Raw genomic sequence first — 22561 nt, 5'->3', positions numbered from 1 at the left:
CAAAATATTTAAACCAGAATAAAATAATTTAAATATAAAATTTATATTGTTACACTGCGATCTTGTGTTTTTGTCTGATTCGAATTGTGATCAATGATTGTATTTGATCATCAATGATCTTGAAAATTTGAAGCATCAATATCAGCATTGGTATGACCAATAAAGCCTCTGTAGCTACCGGTACTTGGTATTGGATTGATACCCACATTTGTATCACCCATAATGTAAAGTATCCAAACAACAGTAGAATAAGTGCGTATTCGCCGAATTCGTCCTCGCTTTCTCCCGTGTCGCTGGCTGTCGTGTCGTTTTCGTCGGTTTCGCTTGCATACGGTTCAAACCGATATGGCTCAATAGCTTCAGTTTCTTCTTCAATTTCGTTTTCGCTACCTGCCTCCACACTACAACCATCTGTTTCAATACATTCGTAATCTGTTGAATCGCTTAAGCCGCTGAAATCCGAGTCTGAATCCGAGCTAATGTCGCTATAGCTTGCTGTTCTTTCCGCCATGTTTGTTTGTGTTGGCTTCACTATGTGACGTCACAGGAAAATGGACGGGTGTTTATAACGATGGTTAAAATCAGGCACTTTGAAGCTTTTTTTTAGGGATATTGCGTGATGGGTAAAATTTTGAAAAAAACTTCGAAAAATATAATAAGCCACTGGGAACTGATTTTTAATGGTTTTAACCATTCTGAAATTGTGATAATGTTCTCCTTTAACAGTGTCGATAGAAACATGTTACAACATAGAGTCACCAGCTATTCAATGTAAATTAGCACGTAGAATAATAACAGTTTTGACAAAATAATACAAACAGAAATTAGGTAATATATCACTTCATACTTCTGCAGCCAATTTTGAAAACCTTTGTAACCCATTTTAAAATAGTTCTATTATCATTTATATGTCAAATAATATACTGTGATACAGTATTGTTATTGCAGGAGGCTGCAATATACGTATATCACGATATAGATGTTATCATCCATCCCTAGGCTGTTTTCACTCTTATGGTTCAGTTCCCTGGTTTTCTGGAGCAAAATATTTGTATGCACATACTACACTTAAAACCGTTAGTATATCAGTATGTGCAGTTAAATTATGAATTGGATTGGGCAAATAAGTCAAACAATGTACTGAGATGATCCACTCCAAAACTGTACAAATTCAGAGTGTCTTGAACCTCATTGGTGAATGAGACATTATCTATCATCTATCACGGGGGTGTCAAACTCATTTTAGCTCAGGGGCCAAAATGTACAAATCATGATGTTTTGGTTTTTTTTACACTTACATGTTGCGGTTAGTAGTATTCTATCTTCATCTGTTGTTATTTATACTTTCTGAATAAATTATGTGATAATGTTCATCAGCCAACTAGGTGGAATTGAGTCTAGCAGAGTTTTAAAATTCTCCCATCTGTGTTCATTTTCATTCAGAAGATGAAATGAATAACAATATATCAAACTACAGGATGTTATTAATGTAATTTACTCATTTTCCTTAACTGATGTACTCACATCCTATGGTTTATTTTGTACATATTTAACATTGTCAACAACAATACTTGTGAATTTGGACTAATACCATTAATCACACGAGAAGTTAGAAGGGGATACATATTATTGCAGCATATTTACAGTGTGTGCGCCCAGAAAATGTGTCCCCAGTCATAGGTTTAACGTGAAATGTATTCCATTATTCAGTTGTCTGTGTTACAGATTGAGACAGGAAGTGAAAAAAAAGTGTTATAAAATGCTTCGAAACCGAAAAAAGGGGTGGGATAGAATAAACTTTAAGGCTGCGGCAATCAATTATTTTAGTAATAGAGTCATCTATCCAAAAGTATGTATAATCGTATCAAACACACTTTATAGCCTTGATGCGTATTTCAGGGGAAATAGTTTAAATAAACAATGTATGTGCTTGCCATAATCTTTGTTCCTTTCTTATTTGATAAATGCATATCATTAACATAAAAATTGCACTTTTAACAAGTGCGCTTCGATTACTTTTTTTTTTAATGATCTCCCCGCTGTTTGCTGCCCCACAGATCATGACTTCAAAACACCGCTTTTGCAGCAGCCGTGCGAAAACTCTGTCTATGTATTTAAAGTTTCTGACATTCTACGTTGTCCAGATTTCATCAATTTTTATTAAACGATCAATCAGATTTATTCTAAACAAAATAATCTATTTAATTGACTACTCATTGCAGCCCCTATAAGCTCTGCTTCTTCCTACTCCTCTTCGGCCATGTTGGAATGCGGTACTGTAAATATGTAGCATGCATATTCCAAATAAACTAAAAGTTAGTTCACCAAAAGGTGCGCAGTCGAGAACAACCAACTTCTAGAATGTAACTCAAATTTTTCTAAAATATACTTTTAAAGTCTGAGACAGCACTAGCGCGCATTCTCTATTTGTCATTTTTGCAGGCTGTCATTCAACACTGGTTAGTGTCTTCCCAGCAGGCACAAGACATTGAAACAACTTTGAAATAGGTCCTGACGTTGAGCAACTCCAACTTTAAGTTGGAACAACATGCTTTTTATGTTTATTCAATGTCGTGTTCTGACGGGGATATGACCATTTATGACCATGATTTAACATTAATTTACAAATACAACTATTTTGCAACGTTGTTTGGAAGTGTGTTTTAAAGGACATGTATGTATACAATCAACGTTGTACCAATGTCTTGTGCCTGTATACAGGCTTTGTTTGCATTTGAGCGAGAGTGAACATAGAACTTGCTGATGCATTAACACACGCCAGGGTTGAAATGACTGTACAAGCAGAGCAAATGCACCAGAGTTCCTTTTTACCGAACCAAACATGAAAAGTGAACGCACCCTTATCTCAATAAAACAGACATAAGTCCTTTTTGCAAACCCAGACGCTCCTTAAAAGTCTATTTTGGGAGCAGGCATTCCTCCATCCTCTCCAGAGGATGCAGCACACAGATCCGTCCATTCAATGCCTTTTTATTTTTTTTGCTTTCTTCATGTGCATCCCCTTTCAAGAGACCACAAGGGGGTCATGTGACATTAAGTTGTGTCACCATGCAGAATATATCCATGCATTCATTCACATAGCTGTACACAAATAAGAAGGTTGGGCATAAACAGAATAAGCCTGGTTGCTTCACACTGACTGAGCAGTGTTTGGCATCACCAGGAGATAAACACAATCCCAATATGCACACTTAAATGGAGGTTATAATGAAATAAATGATGCACTTACCTTCAGAAGTGGATGCTTCCCATGTCTTGCATGTGCAGAGGCAACACTGACACCAAATGTGGAATGAGCAAGGGCATTAAAGTGGTGGCATCGTTAAAAAAAAAAAAAAAAAAAAAAAAAAAAAAAAAGCTCCAAAGAGCAAAAAAAAAAACAGTCTCGCAGTAAAATGTGCTCATAACATATTGAGAAGTCGGCGGTGTGTTTTTCACTGCATGTTTACAATCCGTGAATATAAATAAGCACTTATCACTACAATGCGTGTTGGAGGGTATGCTGCATGCCAGCTTCTCTCCTCCAGCTGTGCAGCCCACAGTCCCGCCTGCTCGTTGCGTCACGGCGACGCGCCAAAGCCAGCGCTTTTGCCGCACATTTTGCAGCAAAATGACCATATTCTCATCTTTTAATGCGTCATCGTCATGATTCAGTTCCAAAACAATTGTTCACCGAGGAGCTCATTGCGCCAAATTCCAACTTCTTGCTGTGCCCTGAACGTCCCTCGAGAATGGCGAACTTTTTTCATTGCCGTGAATGCATCATTGCGAAATCCTCCCCGTTCAACTAAAAGTGAAACCAAACTTGAAGCCGACTGTACGGTAGGTACGGCAAACACTTCTAAACAACTTATAGAACGCTTATAAAATCATAAACAGAAGCAATATGTTTATATTCGTCAAATATCCTCTTTTTGTCAGAGTTGCGAAAGTGACTGTCAAAGATCCTAGCTCTATGTTTGAACAGCCATGTGGTCATAATTTATATTGTTTATTATTTATGTGCGCCAGAATGGCCGGCCCGGAAGTGCAGGTGTTGCTGGAGGAGTGCCTCAGGTCAGCAAGAGCAGAACCCTCCACTGACAGGCAGAACTACTGCAGCTTGAGAGGTCAGACACAGGGTGGCGCTGTTGCACCAAAGCTGCATTGTAGCTGTGATTAGATGTTTTCCAAAACAGCAAAGCGCAAAAATCAACCAGATTAGATTAGATTTTTTCATGCTTAACTGCAGACTCGCTGTGTGCCGAGTTGGCCTCTCTACTGCAGGAGGCCATGGAGATGATGTGGCCCTTTGTCCCTGAGAAGTGGCAGTACAAGCAGTCCATCGGTGCCGACGACAAGACCAATCTTAGTGACCTCATCAGCCAGCATTTATCTCAGCTTCTGGTGCAACACTGTTCAAGTCGTCTTTGGTGTCAACTTTGTTGTGTTGCTACATTTCACATGTTTACTGTTTTGCCAGAACCTCCTCCATGCCTCCATTGTGGCAAAGGAGGCGCACGCGGCGCTCGCTGTGATTTTTCTGGTTGACCGCTTCTTCTACTGGACCGATGAGTCTGGCCGATTGTTAGAAATCACCAAGCTGCTTCACAAACGCTACCCAGACGCCCCCGTGGCCCCTCAGCTGGTCATACGGCGGGCGCGGGTCTACCTCAACTCAGGTATATGAGCCCCTTTAATGGACTTGTTGGACGTTATGAGTTACAGAATCACCATCTGTCCTTCATCAGGCAAACTACAGAAGGCTGAATCCATATTGAGCCATCTTATCATCAATAGTGGAGCCACAGGTAAAACAGCCATTAAGTCTTCACAATGCTACCAACTCATTTTTTTTCCAATCAACAGGATGCTGGATTTACCGCACTGAAAGCGACCGTGCTCTGGTACAGGCCGTTTGTCTGCAGGTGCGCGGGATGGTTTTGCAAAAGCTTGGTCAGACTCTTTTTTTTTTTCTCCCCGCGCCCTCCAAGCGATGTTGTTTTGACAGCTGTGCAATGTAATATGCTTACAGGCCTGTGGCTGGAGGCCGCCCTGCTCGTCTGGGCTTCTCTGGTCGGTTACTACGCTCTCCCTCAGCCGGATAAGAAGGTCACAGTGCTCCATTTGACAACTTTATAAGACAAATTTGCACATCCATATTAATAATGTCTTCACTTTGTCGACCTCACAGGGCATTGGGACCTCGCTCGGCATCCTCTCGAACATTCTGTTGTTCATGAGTGATGAGGACTTCACTGCTTTCAAGGCCAACCCACACAATGACTTAGTGAGTCACACGCAATCAATTGTGTTTTGTCGTCTGAGTTTATTTATTAATTCCATGTGCAGTCTTCACTTGGCGATGCGAGTCATCGTCTCCTGTCAGCAGCCGAGGCAGCCAAAATGGCGGTGGTATACAGCCAGTACACGTCGCTCTATGTGCTGACCAATGTGGTATGTTTTACCGCCTTAGACTGTGCAGGTGTAACACGGGTTGTGGGTTCGAGCGATTAAAGTTGAGTAACATTTCTGTTACAGACAACGCAAGGCACCTGTTTGTTGTCGTACAGTTTCTCTGCGGCGTGTCCCCCCACAGAGAGAGAACACTTCCTCCTGCAGGCCAAAGAGGCATTTGAGATCGGTCTCCTCACGAAAACAGATGGTACTGCGGTCACCAGCAAGCAGGAGCTCCACACCTTCATTAAGGCTGCTTATTCGCTAGTCGTCACTCACAAATGGCTCAGCGGGCCCTCAGAGGTCGTGAAGCAGGCATCCCAAGCCTGCCAAGTGGCTTTGGCTCATTTTTACCACTACTGCCACACGGATGCCCAGGACAGAGGCGGCTTCTATGCTGAAATCATGCGCCTGATCGCTCAAGTCAAACAAGGGTTTCAAGTTGAGCCTTTCCTCAATTCTGACAGCCGCTCTTTCATACCCAACAGCTACAGGAACATCAGTGACACATTGGTTGGTTTCACTTTGGAAGCCTTCTTTGAGCTGTTGCAGGGATTTCACAAGTATCACGTGTCACTGTGCGAGACAATCGAAACCAAGTGTAACTTCGGGAAAGAGGAAGTGGATGGAGCAGGGATGTGCATGTCTGCGCTAGAGACAACTGTAGATGCACTCAACACTGAATGCATGACAGAGGCCTGCAAGCCTTCAAAAGAAGATGCTCCTCGACCACCTGAGAGTGGAAGCGTAGATGACCTCAGCTCTTCATGGAAGAAGCTCTCCTTGACAAGTATTGGTACCTACTCAGGAAGGGCCGCAGCTGGACCCAATAACGTTGGCTATCCTACTTTGCCGAGATTGGGAAGACCTACCGCCTCCCTAAACTCAAGTCATGGTTCTGACGGGTTTGAAGTGATAGAAGCTGATATACCGACAGTTGACTCTGATGTCCTCGATGATGACCGTGAGCCAGCAGATGAAGCGCTGCTGTCCTTACTCCAGTTTGAACTAAGCTCTCTGAGCAACAGTTTTGGTTCCAAGTCGTCATGGGAAAACATCTCAGCAAGTCCAAGATCCCGGAGTGCAGCAAGCACCCGCCAAAGCAGTAAATTATCAAAATCCAGTGGAAGCTTCGTTCTCCTGAGAACACAAGATTTCGATAACAGTGATTTGGAGCATGACCCTGCTCCTGATTTGGAATATCTGGGTATGCCCAAATGTCTGGAAATCCCAAATGTAGCAAATTCAGAAGTGTGTAGCAGCACTGAACCCTCCACAGAAGACTTACATGGGACACCAGAGGAGTTTGTGGTTGGCTTTGAAAGTTTGAACCCTTGGTGCCACAGCTGCCTGAAGCAAAACACCTTTACTTGTGTTGCTCCAGAAGGCAAGTATTCCTTGTCTCAGGAGGACTACCACAGCCTCCTGGCTGGGGTTTGCCATGAGTGTCTGCTGAGTAGATTGCAAAGCGACAAGAGGAAGTTCAAACTGGACCGATACAGCACGGCCCACAGTAAGTTCACACCTTCTAAGTCCACTGAGTCATTGTACTTCCTTTTTGACTTCCTCTACATTGTCGCTACCAGATGCTCTTCATTTGAAGTTCTCCAAAACAACAGGACTGTGGACAGCAAGGGAGACCTGTGTATACGTTGGCCAGTCAATGAATTTGAACGGAACTCAGAGAACCGCCATCTGCGTCCAGTTCTTGCACCAGGAGGAGAGGCTAAGCAGGTGCCCAGACATCAATGGCTCTTGAACAGGGCTATTTAACTCAATTGTTTTGAATAATAATAATAATAATGAGTTAGATTTATATAGCGCTTTTAGACAATCAAAGCACTTCAAAGAGAACTGAGAATGAGAACCCATTCACTCCACATTCACACCATGATGGTGGTAAGTTACATTTGTAGCCACAGCTGCACTGGGGTATACTGACGGGGCAAATTCCCAGTAAGCTAAGGACAGCTGTTATTTTTATTTAATGACCCAGCATCTCCTCCAATAAACATAATTTTTTTGTGTATTTATTTTGTCAAATTTACACATCCATCCAGCTGTGTTATGCAAAATACAAGTGTTCACTTCAGTGGATGTTGGTTATTCAGGAGGTTAAAATGTCAATGCAAGGATCTACCCATGTGTTTACATTGGTCCAACTTACTCAATACAACAGGAGAGCTTTTAGGAAGTTTTTAGGAATTTGTTGGAAAAATTTTAGTCTCTCCCTTATTTTGAACTAAACTCAGAATACGGTGTCATTCCCGGGCCAGATTTGACCCGCGGGCCACCATTTGAATAGACCTGCTTTAGACCTTATACAAACCAGAGAGTGAGGGCTTCTGACTTTGTGCCAATCCAGTTACATCGGGAAGGATTACCTTAAGCCGAAGCAGATCCAGTTTCACCTTAGAGACGTGGAGAGACAGATGACGGCCCAGTATTACGTGACGGAGTTCAACAAGCGCCTCTACGACAAGGAGGTCATGGCCCAGATGTTCTTTCTGCCGTCAGAGGCACTGTTGGTAAGGCCAAATCATACCGAGAACTCACAGATGCTTTGAGGTTCTACGCCATTTACCGTATTTTCCGCACTATAAGGCGCACCTAAAAACCACAATTTTTCTCAAAAGCTGACAGTGCGCCTTATAACCCGGTGCGCTTTATTACGATTCATTTTCATAAAGTTTCGGTCTCGCAACTTCGGTAAACAGCCGCCATCTTTTTTCCCGGTAGAACAGGAAGCGCTTCTTCTTCTACGCAAGCAACCGCCAAGGAAAGCACCCGCCCCCATAGAACAGGAAGCGCTTCACCCGCCCCCGGAAGAAGAAGAAAAAACGCGCGGATATCACCGTACGTTTCATTTCCTGTTTACATCTGTAAAGACCACAAAATGGCTCCTACTAAGCGATCCGGTTCATAAAAAGACGCAATCTCTCCATCCGCACACGGATTACTACCGTATTTCACAGCTGATATTCCTGTGAACCGCACTGTGGAACGGGAGCACGTACGGTGAATATTCGCACCACAGGGAATGAGAAGTCATCCTTCACTGTGGTTCTAGCTTGCCATGCTAACTTCCACCCATGATGATATTCAAAAGGAAGACCTTGCCAAAAGAGACCTTTCCAGCCGGCGTCATCATAAAAGCTAACTCGAAGGGATGGATGGATGAAGAAAAGATGAGCGAGTGGTTAAGGGAAGTTTACGCGAAGAGGCCGGGTGGCTTTTTTCACACAGCTCCGAAGGCGAACACACCTTCACTAAGACGGGCAGATAGCGCCGGTCGACATACGCCAACATCTGCCAGTGGATCGTAAATGCCTGGGCAGATAGTTTCGGTCACAACTGTGGTCAGAGCTTTCCGGAAGGCAGGATTCACAGAACTGCTGCACAACAACAGCGACACTGAATCCGATGACTTCGACGAGGCGGAGCCGGCCATTTTTGGATCCCACGCTTGCGCAACTTTTCAATTCGGACACCGAAGACGAAGAATTCGAAGGATTTACGAATGAAGAATAACTTCAGAAGGTGAGCGCTATGTTTATTTTGTGTGTTGTGACATTAACGTTCGAGCAACATTATGTTGCTATTTATTGCTCTACACCATTTTGAATTTTACTATGTTTGTGATTGCACATTTGCGTACATTTTGGGACAGAGTTGTTAGAACGCTGGTTTTCAATATATTATTAAAGTTTGACTGAACTATCTGACTGTTTTTTTGACATTCACTTTAGCGCAGCGTTTTTTTGACATTCACTTTAGCGCAGCGTAGGCGCGGCTTATAGTCCGGGGCGGCTTATTGGTGGACAAAATTATGAAATATGTAATTCATAGAAGGTGCGGCTAATAATCCGGTGCGCCTTATAGTGCGGAAAATACGGTAGCAACAGTATTTTTGCTCGTTTTGACACTGAACTATTTTTTCTCTCCTGCGCTGGTGAGCAGATTTTGGAAGGAGATGAGATAGTGGGCTGCATCACGGTGGAGCCTTACATGCTTGGCAAGTTTGTCAAACTCACCAACAACGTGCAAAAGAAGAACGATAAGCTCATGGCGACGAATTATGGCCTTGCTTTTGGACATTTCACCTACCTTCACTCCAACTGCCAGGAAGTCGTGGTGGACTTGCAAGGTGTGATAGCAGAACATTTTCGCTGACAATGTTTCCACATTAATATGACATTAATTTGAGTTGAATTTCATATCCTCACAGGGTGGGTGACCGCCAACGGTAAAGGGCTGACTTATCTTACTGACCCACAGATCCACTCCACCAGAACCTCCCGAGGCCCATCCAACCACGCCCAGAGTGGCATCACTTCTTTCCTGCGGCTACAACACGGACCAGAGTGCAACAGTGTGTGCCAGCTGCTCAACCTGCAACCACTGCCTCAACAGTGATAGTTAAACATGTGCATTAAATAATAAATGTATTCAAAAGTCTCCTATCAGTGACAGGTGGTGGGTCTACATACCTACTCAGTGGCCTAGTGGTTAGAGTGTCCACCCTGAGATCGGTAGGTTGTGAGTTCAAACCCCGGCCGGGTCATACCAAAGACTATAAAAATGGGACTCATTACTTCCCTGCTTGGCACTCAGCATCAAGGGTTGGAATTGGGGGTTAAATCACCAAAAATGATTCCCGGGCGCGGCACCGCTGCTGCCCACTGCTCCCCTCACCTCCCAGGGGGTGAACAAGGGGATGGGTCAAATGCAGAGGACAAATTTCACCACACCTAGTGTGTGTGCGTGTGTGTGTGACAATCATTGGTACTTTAACTAACTTTAACATAAGCAAATAACTGCTTTTAAATATTGCTACCCAGCTGTTGGTGTAAAACTCATGTTATATACATACACACAACAAGTTGTACAATGAACTCACCAGTGTAATGCTACAGAACATCCATCCCGGGGTCACGGGGGTGCTGGAGCCTATCCCAGAGTGATTGCCAAACTGTGGTACGCAGGCTTCATCTTAATGAATACTTAGGCGTACTACGCTACAGTATTTTAATGTAGGTCATTATGGTGGTACTTGGAGAGCCAAGTGTTTTCTGAGGTGGTAATTGGTGAAAAAAGTTCAAGAACCGCTGCTTTAGAGGTATGTTTTCTGTCCACTTTCTAATGCGCTCTAAATAATTAAAAAAGTTACAAAAATAATTTCTTATATTTACTGATCAAATTTAGGAAGAACCAGCCTGCCTCCATAGCAACATCCCATCCTCTTCACCGTTTGGAGCATTTACAGTAAATATTTATTGTGCTTTTGCTCCGTGTTGCAATCAATAACCACACCGAATAATTCATCTTGGTAGTACTAGAAATAACAAATTAATCCAATGTCAGGTTATTTGAAATTATGATCAGTAGTCATGCACTTTATTTGGGGGGTTTATGTGTATGTTTATGCCATGTCTGTTTGTGTTATGTTATTTATGACTAAATTTGACAATGGAAATTATTTTTTTGTACAGGCAGAAATACGAGTCTGACGGGTTTTGACTGTGCTGAAGTCACCTGACACCAAAGTCGCATCGTATTTTTGTGACTGACAAAAGGGGGCATGACATGCATATTCTGCGAATGACATACACGACACACGCTAGTCAGGTGATTTCTTTATCTGTGATGACTTCAAGGTAATTCTGCCAAACCTCCTGCGGATCATGTGATTGTTTTCATAACCAATCAAATAGAAACAAGACCAGGTGTTGTTCCTCACCTGTTTCAATATGGATTAGGATTAAATAAATAAATATATGTGTATAGTTGTTGTTAAAAGGTGTGCATGACAGGTGTCCACATCATGACTGTGATTGTTGAGGTTTGTTGCAACATCGTGCTTTATTAGCTTCACATGACCCACTGACCTTTGAAGCCTACACCCCCTGATTGGGTGGATGTTTATCCTTGTTTTTTATTGTGGCACCCAATGCTTAGACAACTATCACATGGTGCAAGAGGCCATTAAAAAAAGAGGCTGAACTTTATCCCAGTGTGAGCGTGCTGGTGTTTATAAGGAAGTGAGTCTTCCGCCCTCACTCACTAGTGTGAAAGCTTTGTGAGGAACAAACATGAGAGTTTTTGTTGCGTTTGCTTGCTTCCTGGCGACGTCCCTTGCTGAAAAGCCTCGCCCATGCAGTAAGTATATGATTCCTTGCATTTCGTCTTCCCCTTACTCCTTTTTTACTGATTTGCTAAACTCTGCTTTGCTTCTGCCGAACAGCAAGCCCTCCTCTTTTGAGTGGCCAAATGATGGTGGTAAGCATTTCTAGCAAGGCCTGAACACAATGACAGTCAATGAGCTCACTAAAACATTGTGTTGGTGCAGTCCACACAGAATGAAAAGCTGTGGGCTTCCATTCGCTACCTGTACGACGCTCTGGGACAAAAGATCCGGCTCCAAGAGATGGGGTATTACCAGAATCACTCCTTCACCTATGATGGTCTTCTTCTCTTCAGAGAGGTGCTCAATCATCTTTAAATCAAACATAGCATGACTATTAGGAGTGCAGAAAAAAATCTATTCACCTTTGAAATGCATATTTATTCCGATTATTACAATCGAATCAAAATTTTCAAGACTCAATTCCATTTTTTTTTTAAATACATTTTAATAAAAATACGTTTTAGTTAGCAGCCAAGATACATTTTTTTGAAAAGGTTTAATTATAATTTGTATAACAGATAATATATTGCAAGCTTTTAGTGCACAAGATTTTGATTGTGATTATTTCCATATTAAATATTAATTGTGAACACGCTGGCGGCTCTGGGGCTGACTGCACCCGAGTGAGTATTGTAATACAATACAGTCGTCCTTCCTTCCATAAAAAAGCCAACCAACAAAAATGCAGTTGAAGTACATTTATATGTAGATATTCAGAAATAACGTGTTATTAATATTTTGTGGTAATCACGTATAACCAATAAACTACATTGACAACTACAATTCAGTTCAATCATATATGTTCTATAGTCATGTGTTTATATACCAGATGATGTCTAAAGTTAATATGAAAAGGTAAACAAATAGGTTGATAGGTCGAAGTGCAGAGAAAAGTGTTTATCTCCTACTGCAGTGAAGTCAATTCAAAACTGCTATGCAGCTTCAGCATAAATTTAAAAAGTAAACAAAACAATGAAAATACGGACATAAATCTGTCACAATGACGGCATTGAAGTGATGTTAAGTTAGCAGTTATCTCTCTGGACTTTTCAAAGACTGTGACCATGTAAACAAAACACAAATGGGCAAAGAAAAAAAGAAAACGTTTTTCGGACATTATATCTTCAGGGAAAAGGCTCGACTACATTGTAAACTTAAATAGTATGGTTGTTGTAGCAATATGGCCATGAATCTGTCACGATGACAGCGTTTGAAGTAGTTAAATTAGCGGTTATTTCTATGGATTTTGAATGAACGCGGCCACACTGCTGTTAAACCAAACTAAAATTACAACAAATAACGTGTTACAGCCAGATAAAAGTTTAGCCAAAAAAAAGTTGAATTGTCCATAAGGCAATTCGGCAACCGTGTAGAGCAGGGTTATTCAACAGGCGGCCTGATCGAGGGAGAAAAACTGCCCTGGGAATGACAGCATTACAAGTTCAGTTCAAAACGTGTGAAAAAAAAAAACATTTTAAACAGTAGTTCTCCTTTTGTAGAGGAACTTGGACCACTGCAAACACATGGGCAGGACATTTATTGACCTTTTAACCCGGCTCACAAACATAGACACTGGGGTCCAAGCTTGTGATTTACATAACTGAGGCGGTCTTTCAGGCACCCCATTAAATCCTCTTCTTTTTGGCCGTTACATAGTTTTCGTAATGTGATTTATGTACCTTGCTGTTGCTTGTTAGCTAACAAATCGAGGTGTGCCAGAATGATCTCAGAAGAAAGGGGAAGTAAAAACAACAAATGTACCTTGCAGGCAGTCATGTATGAGATCAACAATCATGACCACACATGCAAAAAGAGGCCCCTGAAAGTGGACTTCCATCCGATGGCTATCCCGAACAACGCCACTCTTTTGGGCCAGGCTGTTTTGGGAAGTTCTTCAGGCCCGGGTCAGGGGCTACTTGTCAACACGTGGATGGGCATCATTCCTAAGACTGGAGGTGAGAGTGCGAGAGCAAAGTCAGTTGATCAATATTTGTGTCAGTATGTGTTCACATGCACCTTAACTCTGCAGGACGGTACCTGACCACAGTCACAGAATTTGGATGCATCCCTATCTCCATGTCCTACCAAACTCAGCCTTTTGGATGGATGGTGACAAAGTAAGTGAGCTCTAACAACAATGAATTTTTTTACATTTGGCTGATAGGACTTATTCATGTGACAATGAATATCTGCATCTTTCTTTTCTTTGCAGTTTCTTCAACAACGTCATTGGCATTCCGGACCCAGGTCAGCTCAACCCACCGGCCTTCTGCCAGGACGCGTCACACGAGGAGCCAGTCGACTTCTTCAGCTTATTCCAGTAGAAATAAGCGCATGTTTTCAACCTAAATCCACTACAATAAGTCAATTACTATTCGACTAACAATGGATAATCATCATCTTGTGGAAAAAAATTAGTAAAAACTAAGTCTGTAGCCATTATGTTTGCATTAGTAACAGTTTACGATTACTTGCCCAGCAGGCACAAGACATTGATACAACGTTGACATGTCCTTTAAAACTGACTTTGAAACATTGCAAAATAGTTGTAGTGATAAATTGACATTGTTGGTTGGAAAATGACCAAATTTCATAGGTCAAATCAACATCACAACCTGACATTGAATAAACGTTGTCAAAAAGTGTGTTGTTTCATTGTTATGTTTGAGTTGCTCAACGTCAGGACCTAATTCAACAAGTTTTCAACCTTTTTTAATGTTTTGTCCCTGCTGGGGGCCGGCAATAAGTCACACTTCAGTCATGCTGATATCTTTGTTCACATTAGCTAAAAGGCTTTAGTACAATGTTGTTGTAGACCTCATCAACGTTTTTTAATTTTTTTTTTTAATCGACCCCGAAGGGAATAAGCGGTAGAAAATGGATGGATGGATGGATCCACTTTAGCTTTTTTTTTTTTAACTCAATAAATGGACATCAAAACAATGCAAAATTATTTGCCACAGCCTGTAGCCACAAGAGGGCGCACTACTCACAAAAACTGACGCTGGGAAAGGATTAAAAGCACCTTTAATAATGGAATGGGGGTCTGGGTTTTCATAAATGTTGAAGATGTTTTTCTGTCATTTAAATATGCAAGTAATAAAAAAGCAACGCCTTAAATGTTAAGATAAAATAAATATAACCTTTGTATTGAACTATAAATTAAACACTTAAGTTTATTCCACCTGGGTAGAATCAAACCTATTTCAAAAACTTCACTTAACACATACGTCATAAAGTCATCAACGCTCACTTTTATGCATTCTCACACATCACCAACATGTTGGTACAAAATGTAGGTGATAGATTAGGGAAAAATATAATAATTCTATTTGGCAACATTGGAGAAGGGCTTCACGGTGGCAGAGGGGTTAGTGCATCTGCCTCACAATACGAAGGTCCTGAGTAGTCTTGGGTTCAAGCCCGGGCTCGGGATCTTTCTGTGTGGAGTTTGCATGTCCTCCCCGTGACTGCGTGGGTTCCCTCCGGGTACTCCGGCTTCCTCCCACTTCCAAAGACATGCACCTGGGGATAGGTTGATTGGCAACACTAAAATTGGCCCTAGTGTGTGGATGTGAGTGTGAATGTTGTCTGTCTATCTGTGTTGGCCCTGCGATGAGGTGGTGACTTGTCCAGGGTGTACCCCGCCTTCCGCCCGATTGTAGCTGAGATAGGCTCCAGCGCCCCCCGCGACCCCAAAGGGAATAAACGGTAGAAAAATGGATGGATGGATGGAACATTGGAGAAAGTTTTGTCTAAGTTTCACTTTTGCATCTCATTGCATGTAACTGTGGTGCATTCAAACAAAATTGATCAAAGTGACATGTTGTAATGAGAAATGAAAGTATGTGTAATATGTCATGTATTTCAATTGTACACATGTCCGTCCATCCATATTCTACCGCTTGTCCCGTTCGGGGTCGCGGGGGTGCTGGAGCCTATCTCAGCTGCTTTCGGGCAGAAGGCGGGGTACACCCTGGACAAGTCGCCACCTCATCGCAGGACCAACACAGATAGACAGACAACATTCACACACTAGGGCCAATTTAGTGTTGCCAATCAACCTATCCCCAGGTACATGTCTTTGGAGGTGGGAGGAAGCCGGAGTACATGTTCGAAATGAAACTCAACTCAAAAAAAGTTAGGAATAGAGGTGTCAATTGGTTTTAAAGATACAGGGAGGCTTAACATGAAAGAGATGAACTAAAGTTAAAATGTACCACTGATAGTCACACACACACTAGGTGTGGACAAGTTACCCTCTGCATTTGACCCATCCCCTTGTTCCACCCCCTGGGAGGTGAGGGGAGCAGTGAGCAGCAGCGGTGGCTGTGCACGAGAATCATTTCGGTGATTTAAACCCCAATTCCAACCCTTGATGCTGAGTGCTCGGCAAGAAGGTAATGGGTCCCATTTTTATAGTCTTTGGTATGACTTAGCTGGGGTTTGAACTCACGATCTCCCGATCTCAGGGCAGATACTCTAACCACAAGGCCACTGAGCAGGCAACTAATGATAACAATCATAATAGTATCTTTCTGTATGGAGTTTGCATGTTCTCTCTGTGACTGTGTGGGTTCCTTCCGGGTACTCTGACTTCCTCCCACCTCCAAAGACATGCACCTGGGGATAGGTTGATTGGCAACGCTAAATTGGCCCTAGTGTGTGAATGTGAGTGTGAATGTTGTCTGTCTAGCTCCAGCACCCCCCGCGACAAGCGGTTGAAAATGGATGGATGGATAATGATGTGTTATTATGACTCGTATTACCGGTACCCAACAATGATCATTTTCCGTGAATCAAACAATGTCTACTTTATACACTGAAGTAAACTTGACATATTTTCAAATTATATTTAAGTGAATAATGACAGGAATTTATATTCTGGGCACTTTATATTGAATTTGTTGGAAATTCTTTGTGGGGGTTAAAAAATAAACTAGTTTGGGGGGGTTAGTTAAAGTTATTAATCCCATCTTTAAAAAGTCAAAAACATAATTAGAATTTTTTTTTAATATTAGTGCATATGTAAGCATACCAAGTGTGTGTTTGGGGCGGCGACGTAGGGTACAGGGAATTGAAATGGTGCTAAGCCGTTTGTTACTCTCCCACAGAAACTGACGTTCCAAAATAGACAAACTATGTTCTTTATATGAAATATTTCCATTGTCCAAAGTCATTGCTGCACATTCAGGCGAGGGGTCACTTGGTAGCAGTAGTAACACACTCCCCTCTTCTCCCCTACTTCCTGCACACAAACCTCTGCCGCTATCTCCCGTGCTACCGTCTCCAGCCACAACAGCCTAGCGTCCGGGTCCTCATCAGAGAACTGGAGCAGAGACCCTGAGTGGCGCAGCACCTCTAAACACTGCTTCAGCACCAGGCCGGCCTTCCCTGGCCCCTCTTTTGACCTCAGTAGGGCATCCGTGGTGCCCTTGTCTACTATGAGGTCCACAGTGCGGGAACCAAAGTGTTGGTGCAGCTGTGTGCAGTCCAGCTCCACAAAGTCCAACTGTGAAGAGGAGTTCCTAGAGTGGACATCTTCAGCCAGCACATGCTCCTGCATGAGCCGCACAGCGACGGGGGAAATATCAGCACACGTGACCCGCACTGGAACGGGACAGTGCTGGTAAATGGAGGGTCCCAACGAGGAGGTACCACAGCCCATATCCAGGACTTGCAAAAAGGCCTGGGTGCTGGACTTGGTCTGTAGTAAAGGCATGATGAGGTTCCGGACGGCGTCAAAGCCGAAGAACCACTCAAAGTTCTTGAACTTCTTTGTTCTGCTGCTGCTGTCGGCATAGAAGCGATCCCAGGTGGCTTTTTTGTCCATGTTTGCAATCAGTTCAGCTGAGAGACACAAGGACAGGACTCATAAATACATGAAGGTGTTTAGGTTATATCCATCCATCCATTTCTACCGCTTGTCCCTTTTGGGATCGCTGGAGCCTATCTCAGCTACAATCGGGCGGAAGGCGAGGTACACCTCGGACAAGTCGCCACCTCATCGCAGGGCCAACACAGATAGACAGACAACATTCACACTCACACACTAGGGCCAATTTAGTGTTGCCAATCAACCTATCCCCAGGTGCATGTCTTTGGAGGTGGGAGGAAGCTGGAGTACCCGGAGGGAACCCACGCAGTCACTGGGAGAACATGCAAACTCCACACAGAAAGATCCCGAGCCCGGGATTGAACTCAGGACTACTCAGGACCTTTGTATTGTGAGGCAGATGCAATAACCCCTCTCTTCCACCGTGCTGCCCTAGGTTATATCTAACCAACATTTCAAACCTTAACACATTCATACTAGCATATTCCAGCATGCCTTTTCTAAAATAATTACAGGAGTATTTCTTATTGTGTACCCAATAGCATATTTTCATGTGTGAGGACATACAAACTAATGTAACGATAGTGCAAAAGCGTATAAAAGTTAGTATTAAATTGTGCACTACAACTAGCGAGGTCAACGGTTAGCATTCGGGCTAACGTAGCAACGAGGACACGCAAGTAAAAAGGAGGACGAAGAAAGTTAAACACGTAAAATTAACACATTCATTAGCACTGCCACGAAACGTACACGTAAGAGACGAGTGAGGTCGCACACATATAGCTGAAAATATCCGACTACACGACGAGGTCTTAAACAACAATCCTGCCATCTTCGCCTGGCTTGAGGCTTAACTCTTGTGTGACAGGAGCGCTCACTCCCACCTAAAATCAGCGAACTGGGGAAAAAAATAATCGTTCTATCTTTTAGTATTACAATGTGACAAACTCGTATACAGTGAGCTGCTAAGTATTTATTCCATATAAAATGTTTGAAAAAAGAGGTGTCGCCTTATATTTGGGGTTCCAGAGTGTTCAAATGTGGGAAAAGACTTTCAAATATGAATAGGGTCGATACCATGTGCAGTATCGGTATGGATTTGATACTACGGTGATGAGACTGAACATTTTCTACAAATATCTGTTAATTTTCACAAATATCCGTCTATTTGTGTGTGTGTGTGTGTGTGTGTATATATATATATATATATATATATATATATATATATATACATATATATATATATATATATATATATATATATATATATATATATATATATATATATATATACATACATATATATATATACATACATATATATATATATATATATATATATATATATATATATATATATATATATATATATATATACACACACCTGTATATACATATACACACATATATATATATGTATATATATATATATATATATATATATATATATATATACAGTGTTGGGACTAACGCGTTACAAAGTAACGCGTTACTGTAACGCCGTTAGTTTCGGCGGTAACTAGTAATCTAACGCGTTACTGTAACGCCGTTAGTTTCGGCGGTAACTAGTAATCTAACGCGTTATTTTTTTATATTCAGTAACTCAGTTACCGTTACTACATGATGCGTTACTGCGTTATTTTACGTTACTTTTTATGTAGTATAAAGTGTGTTTTATCGGAGCGCTGCTCTGTCATCGTTCTGATTCTTCTTGTGTCAAGCCGGAGAAGAGAGAGAGACATATGCGCTCTGTGTGGGTGTGTGTGCGTGTGAGTGTGGAGAGGGGGGGGGGGCGTGTCTGATCATGGCGGAGCCAGAAGTCGAGTTTGCTAACATGGAGATATTTTCACTACTTTTCTTTTGTCGAGCACAAAGAAAATAACATTTTAGTTAAATGTAAATTGTGCTTTGGATCAAAGATGCCATCTACTGCCCAAAACAGCAATTCAAATCTGCTGAAACAAGCTACATAGCAACATGCTTCGACGAAGCTAGTAAAGAGAGACAGAGACTCTGATGCCACTTCACCTCCACCACCACCACCATTCACCACTGAAGGTACACACTCTGTCAATCAATGTTCCCTCTAATTGTTGATGTGTGTGAGCAAATGCAAAAAGTCCCTAAGCATTGAGTGGACTCCATGTGAGCAACATCACACGTGCACACTGTGGCTACACCAGCAGCACACCTGTCCCAAACCTGACTAAATAACAACTTACATCTCCATCCATCCATCCATCCATTTTCTACCACTTGTCCCTTTCGGGGTCGCTGGAGCCTATCTCAGCTGCATTCGGGCGGAAGGCAGGGTACACCCTGGACAAGTCCCCACCTCATCACAGGGCCAACACAGATAGACAGACAACATTCTCTTATTATTATAATCAAATGACAGCAGTCATTTCCATTTCTAATATAAGTGTTTAGGCCCACTTATAATGACAATAACAAAAAATATTGTTTTTCATGAACTGTGTACTTGTATTGTTTGTCTGGGTGGAGGTCCTGCTTTGGAAATAATGTGTACCCCTTTCAGACATTGCATTTAGTTCCCATTAAAACATTCACATGTTGCACAATGAGATGTAAGCAGGGGATCATGTGTACATTCCTGCAACTTCCTGTTTGTAAAAAATATATTTTTATTAGTATTTATTTAATATACTAACAGCATTTAATGATTAATATTTATAAATTAAGATTCCTAATAAATGACACTAGAATAAGCACACATTTGATTGGTAAATCATAGTGTAACGACCTGGAATGACACTTTATGTGTGGTGTTGGAGTTGTCCGACTTTTTGTGTGGCTGTAAACGCATCACTGGCTAAGTGCCATATGTGCAAGTGTTGGCGCACGTGAGAGAGCGAGCGGCTGCTGTTGATATAACAAAGTTGCTTTTGGTCTGGTTTGTACTGCAGAAAATGACCAGTTTTGCTAGATATCATTTTTTTTACTAATGTTTTGGTGATGTGTTTATGGCCGACAGTAAAGAGTTTTGCTCAGTAAAGTGATGGATGGAATTCATGTCCTCAAAGCGTCTCGACAGACGTTACAATATTTGAACAATGATGACGAAAACGGTTTTCTCTGTCGTGTCCGTGTCGTGTCGAAAATTGTTATGCGCTTATTTTTTTATTTGATTTTGTGCATGGCATAGATTTGCCGTGCGCAGAGGACGCTTGAGCAGTGCGCAATTGCACATGCGCGCTCCTGAGAGGGAACGTTGCTGTCAATTCTCTTATATACTCTTTCATTCTAGACTTCTAGAGTGTTTGATTATCACATCACTCTAAATGTATAGACTATAAAGTTCACAAACATAAAGAGGGATGCTAGTGGGCCAGGCCAATCTTTCCTTATCTCTAAACTAAAACTGGGGAAATGTGAAGTGTTCTGGGTTTCAGACATGATTTTGTATAAGAATTACTTGAGGAAGAAAATGCCTGGTTAGACTTTGTGTATGTAGTGTGTGCCTTTCTTGCTTTACAGCTATGCTGTTATTATGCTGTTTGTTACTTATGTATTTTATGTTGCAGCTATTTAAAATAGTTTTGTCAATTTGTTCTGGCCAGAAACAAATTGGCCTTTGTAACATATCTTTGTCTTTGTGTGTTGTATGTAGACCACATGGCTTAGCAGAGTTGAGTGATGCAAATGCATGTCAAGTTGATCAACACATTGTATTATTCTCCAGTGCAATAACAGTACTGAAATGAAGGCTAAAAGGGCATTAATTGGAGCTTTAAAAAAAGGGGGAAAAAAGAAGTAACTAAATAGTTACTTTTCACAGTAACGCATTACTTTTTGGTGTAAGTAACTGAGTTAGTAACTGAGTTACTTTTGAAATGAAGTAACTAGTAACTGTAACTAGTTACTGCTTTTCAGTAACTAACCCAACACTATATATATATATATATATATATATATATATATATATATACATACACACACACACACACACACACACACACACATATTTATACAGTACAGGCCAAAAGTTTGGACACACCTTCTCATTCAATGCGTTTTCTTTATTTTCATGACTATTTACATTGTAGATTGTCACTGAAGGCATCAAAACTATGAATGAACACGTGTGGAGTTATGTACTTAACAAAAAAGGTGAAATAACTGAACACCTGTTTTATATTCTAGTTTCTTCAAAATAGCCACCCTTTGCTCTGATTACTGCTTTGCACACCCTTGGCATTCTCTCGATGAGCTTCAAGAGATAGTCACCTGAAAAATATATATATATACGAACATATATATATACAAATATATGTACATGTACAGTACAGGCCACACGTTTGGACACACCTTCTCATTCACAACACAACTGATGCTCCTAACCCCATTGATAAAGTAAGAAATTCCACTAAAAAACCCTGGTAAGCCACATCTGTGAAGTGAAAAAACTACTGCTTTGCATACTCTTGGTATTCTCTCGGTGAGCTCCAAGCACACCTGTGAAGTGAGAACCATTTCAGGTGATGCCAAGAGTGTGCGAAAAAAAGTAATCAGTAAAATCTCTTGGTACACAGCTGCATTGACTCTGGACTTTATGAAACACAGTGGACCAACACCAGCAGCTGACATGGCTCCCCAAACCATTGATGACTGTGGGAACTTCACACTGGATTTCAAGCAACTTGGATTTTGCTCCTCTCCAGCCTTCCTTCAGACTCTAGCGCCTTGACTTCCAAATGAAATACAAAACTTGCTTTTGTCTGAAAACAGGACTCTGGACCACTCTGCAACTGTCCAGTGCTTCTTTTCCATAGCCCAAGTCAGGCGCTTCTAGAGATTTTAGAGCACTACATGCTTCCATCTGTTGAAAAGCTCTATGGAGATGATGATTTCATTTTCCAGCATGATCTGGCACCTGCCCACAGTGCCAAAACCACCAGTAACTGGTGTACTGACCATGGCATTACTGTCCTCGATTGGCCTGCCAACTGAACCCCATAGAGAATTTGTGGGGTTTTGTGAAGAAGAAGCTGAAAGACACCAGACCCAATAATGCAAATGAGCTAAAGGCCGCTTTTGAACCATCCTGGGCATCCATAACA

General features: G+C 41.8%; 4 protein-coding genes across 7 annotated transcripts in view; 2 read left to right on the top strand and 2 right to left on the bottom strand.

Moving 5' to 3' along the window:
• The window catches only part of LOC133606403 (RAS guanyl-releasing protein 2), a 57797-nt gene extending 54421 nt beyond the window's left edge, over positions 1-3376 (bottom strand). For all 3 annotated transcript variants that reach the window (XM_061960342.2, XM_061960341.2, XM_061960343.2), the window contains exon 1: positions 3251-3376. The gene's annotated coding sequence lies outside the window, so the exon portion shown is untranslated. The remainder of the gene's footprint in view (positions 1-3250) is intronic.
• Positions 3377-3617: 241 nt separating this feature from the next.
• alpk1 (alpha-kinase 1) lies at positions 3618-11358 on the top strand. 2 transcript variants are annotated; one of them, XM_061960340.2, is made up of 14 exons: positions 3618-3843; positions 4033-4130; positions 4253-4407; positions 4484-4682; positions 4752-4811; positions 4870-4956; positions 5036-5112; positions 5195-5290; positions 5353-5457; positions 5542-6970; positions 7044-7191; positions 7823-7985; positions 9418-9604; positions 9736-11358. In XM_061960340.2, exons 1-14 carry the CDS (start codon positions 3779-3781, stop codon positions 9891-9893), a joined length of 3027 nt encoding a protein of 1008 aa, XP_061816324.2. In that variant the 5' UTR covers positions 3618-3778; the 3' UTR covers positions 9894-11358. The 2 variants fall into 2 exon arrangements, with proteins under 2 accessions (XP_061816324.2, XP_061816323.2); XM_061960339.2 differs by having other exon boundaries at positions 3625-3843; positions 9686-11358.
• Positions 11359-11485: 127 nt separating this feature from the next.
• LOC133606405 (ependymin-like) lies at positions 11486-14289 on the top strand. The gene is made up of 6 exons (XM_061960345.2): positions 11486-11616; positions 11702-11736; positions 11807-11941; positions 13413-13599; positions 13674-13761; positions 13857-14289. The coding sequence occupies exons 1-6, from the start codon at positions 11550-11552 to the stop codon at positions 13966-13968; spliced, it is 624 nt and encodes a 207-aa protein (XP_061816329.1). The 5' UTR covers positions 11486-11549; the 3' UTR covers positions 13969-14289.
• A 2350-nt stretch (positions 14290-16639) lies between these two features.
• Positions 16640-18342, bottom strand: cskmt (citrate synthase lysine methyltransferase). The gene is made up of 2 exons (XM_061960344.2): positions 18231-18342; positions 16640-17494 (listed from the first exon to the last, which is right to left on the bottom strand). Exons 1-2 carry the CDS (start codon positions 18310-18312, stop codon positions 16821-16823), a joined length of 756 nt encoding a protein of 251 aa, XP_061816328.2. The 5' UTR covers positions 18313-18342; the 3' UTR covers positions 16640-16820.
• Between the last annotated feature and the right edge of the window lie 4219 nt (positions 18343-22561).

Source organism: Nerophis lumbriciformis, linkage group LG05 (assembly GCF_033978685.3).
Source record: "Nerophis lumbriciformis linkage group LG05, RoL_Nlum_v2.1, whole genome shotgun sequence".
Lineage (NCBI taxonomy): Eukaryota > Metazoa > Chordata > Actinopteri > Syngnathiformes > Syngnathidae > Nerophis > Nerophis lumbriciformis.
The sequence above is the reverse complement of the archived record's forward strand: the minus strand, read 5'-3'. Positions and strand labels throughout refer to the sequence as shown.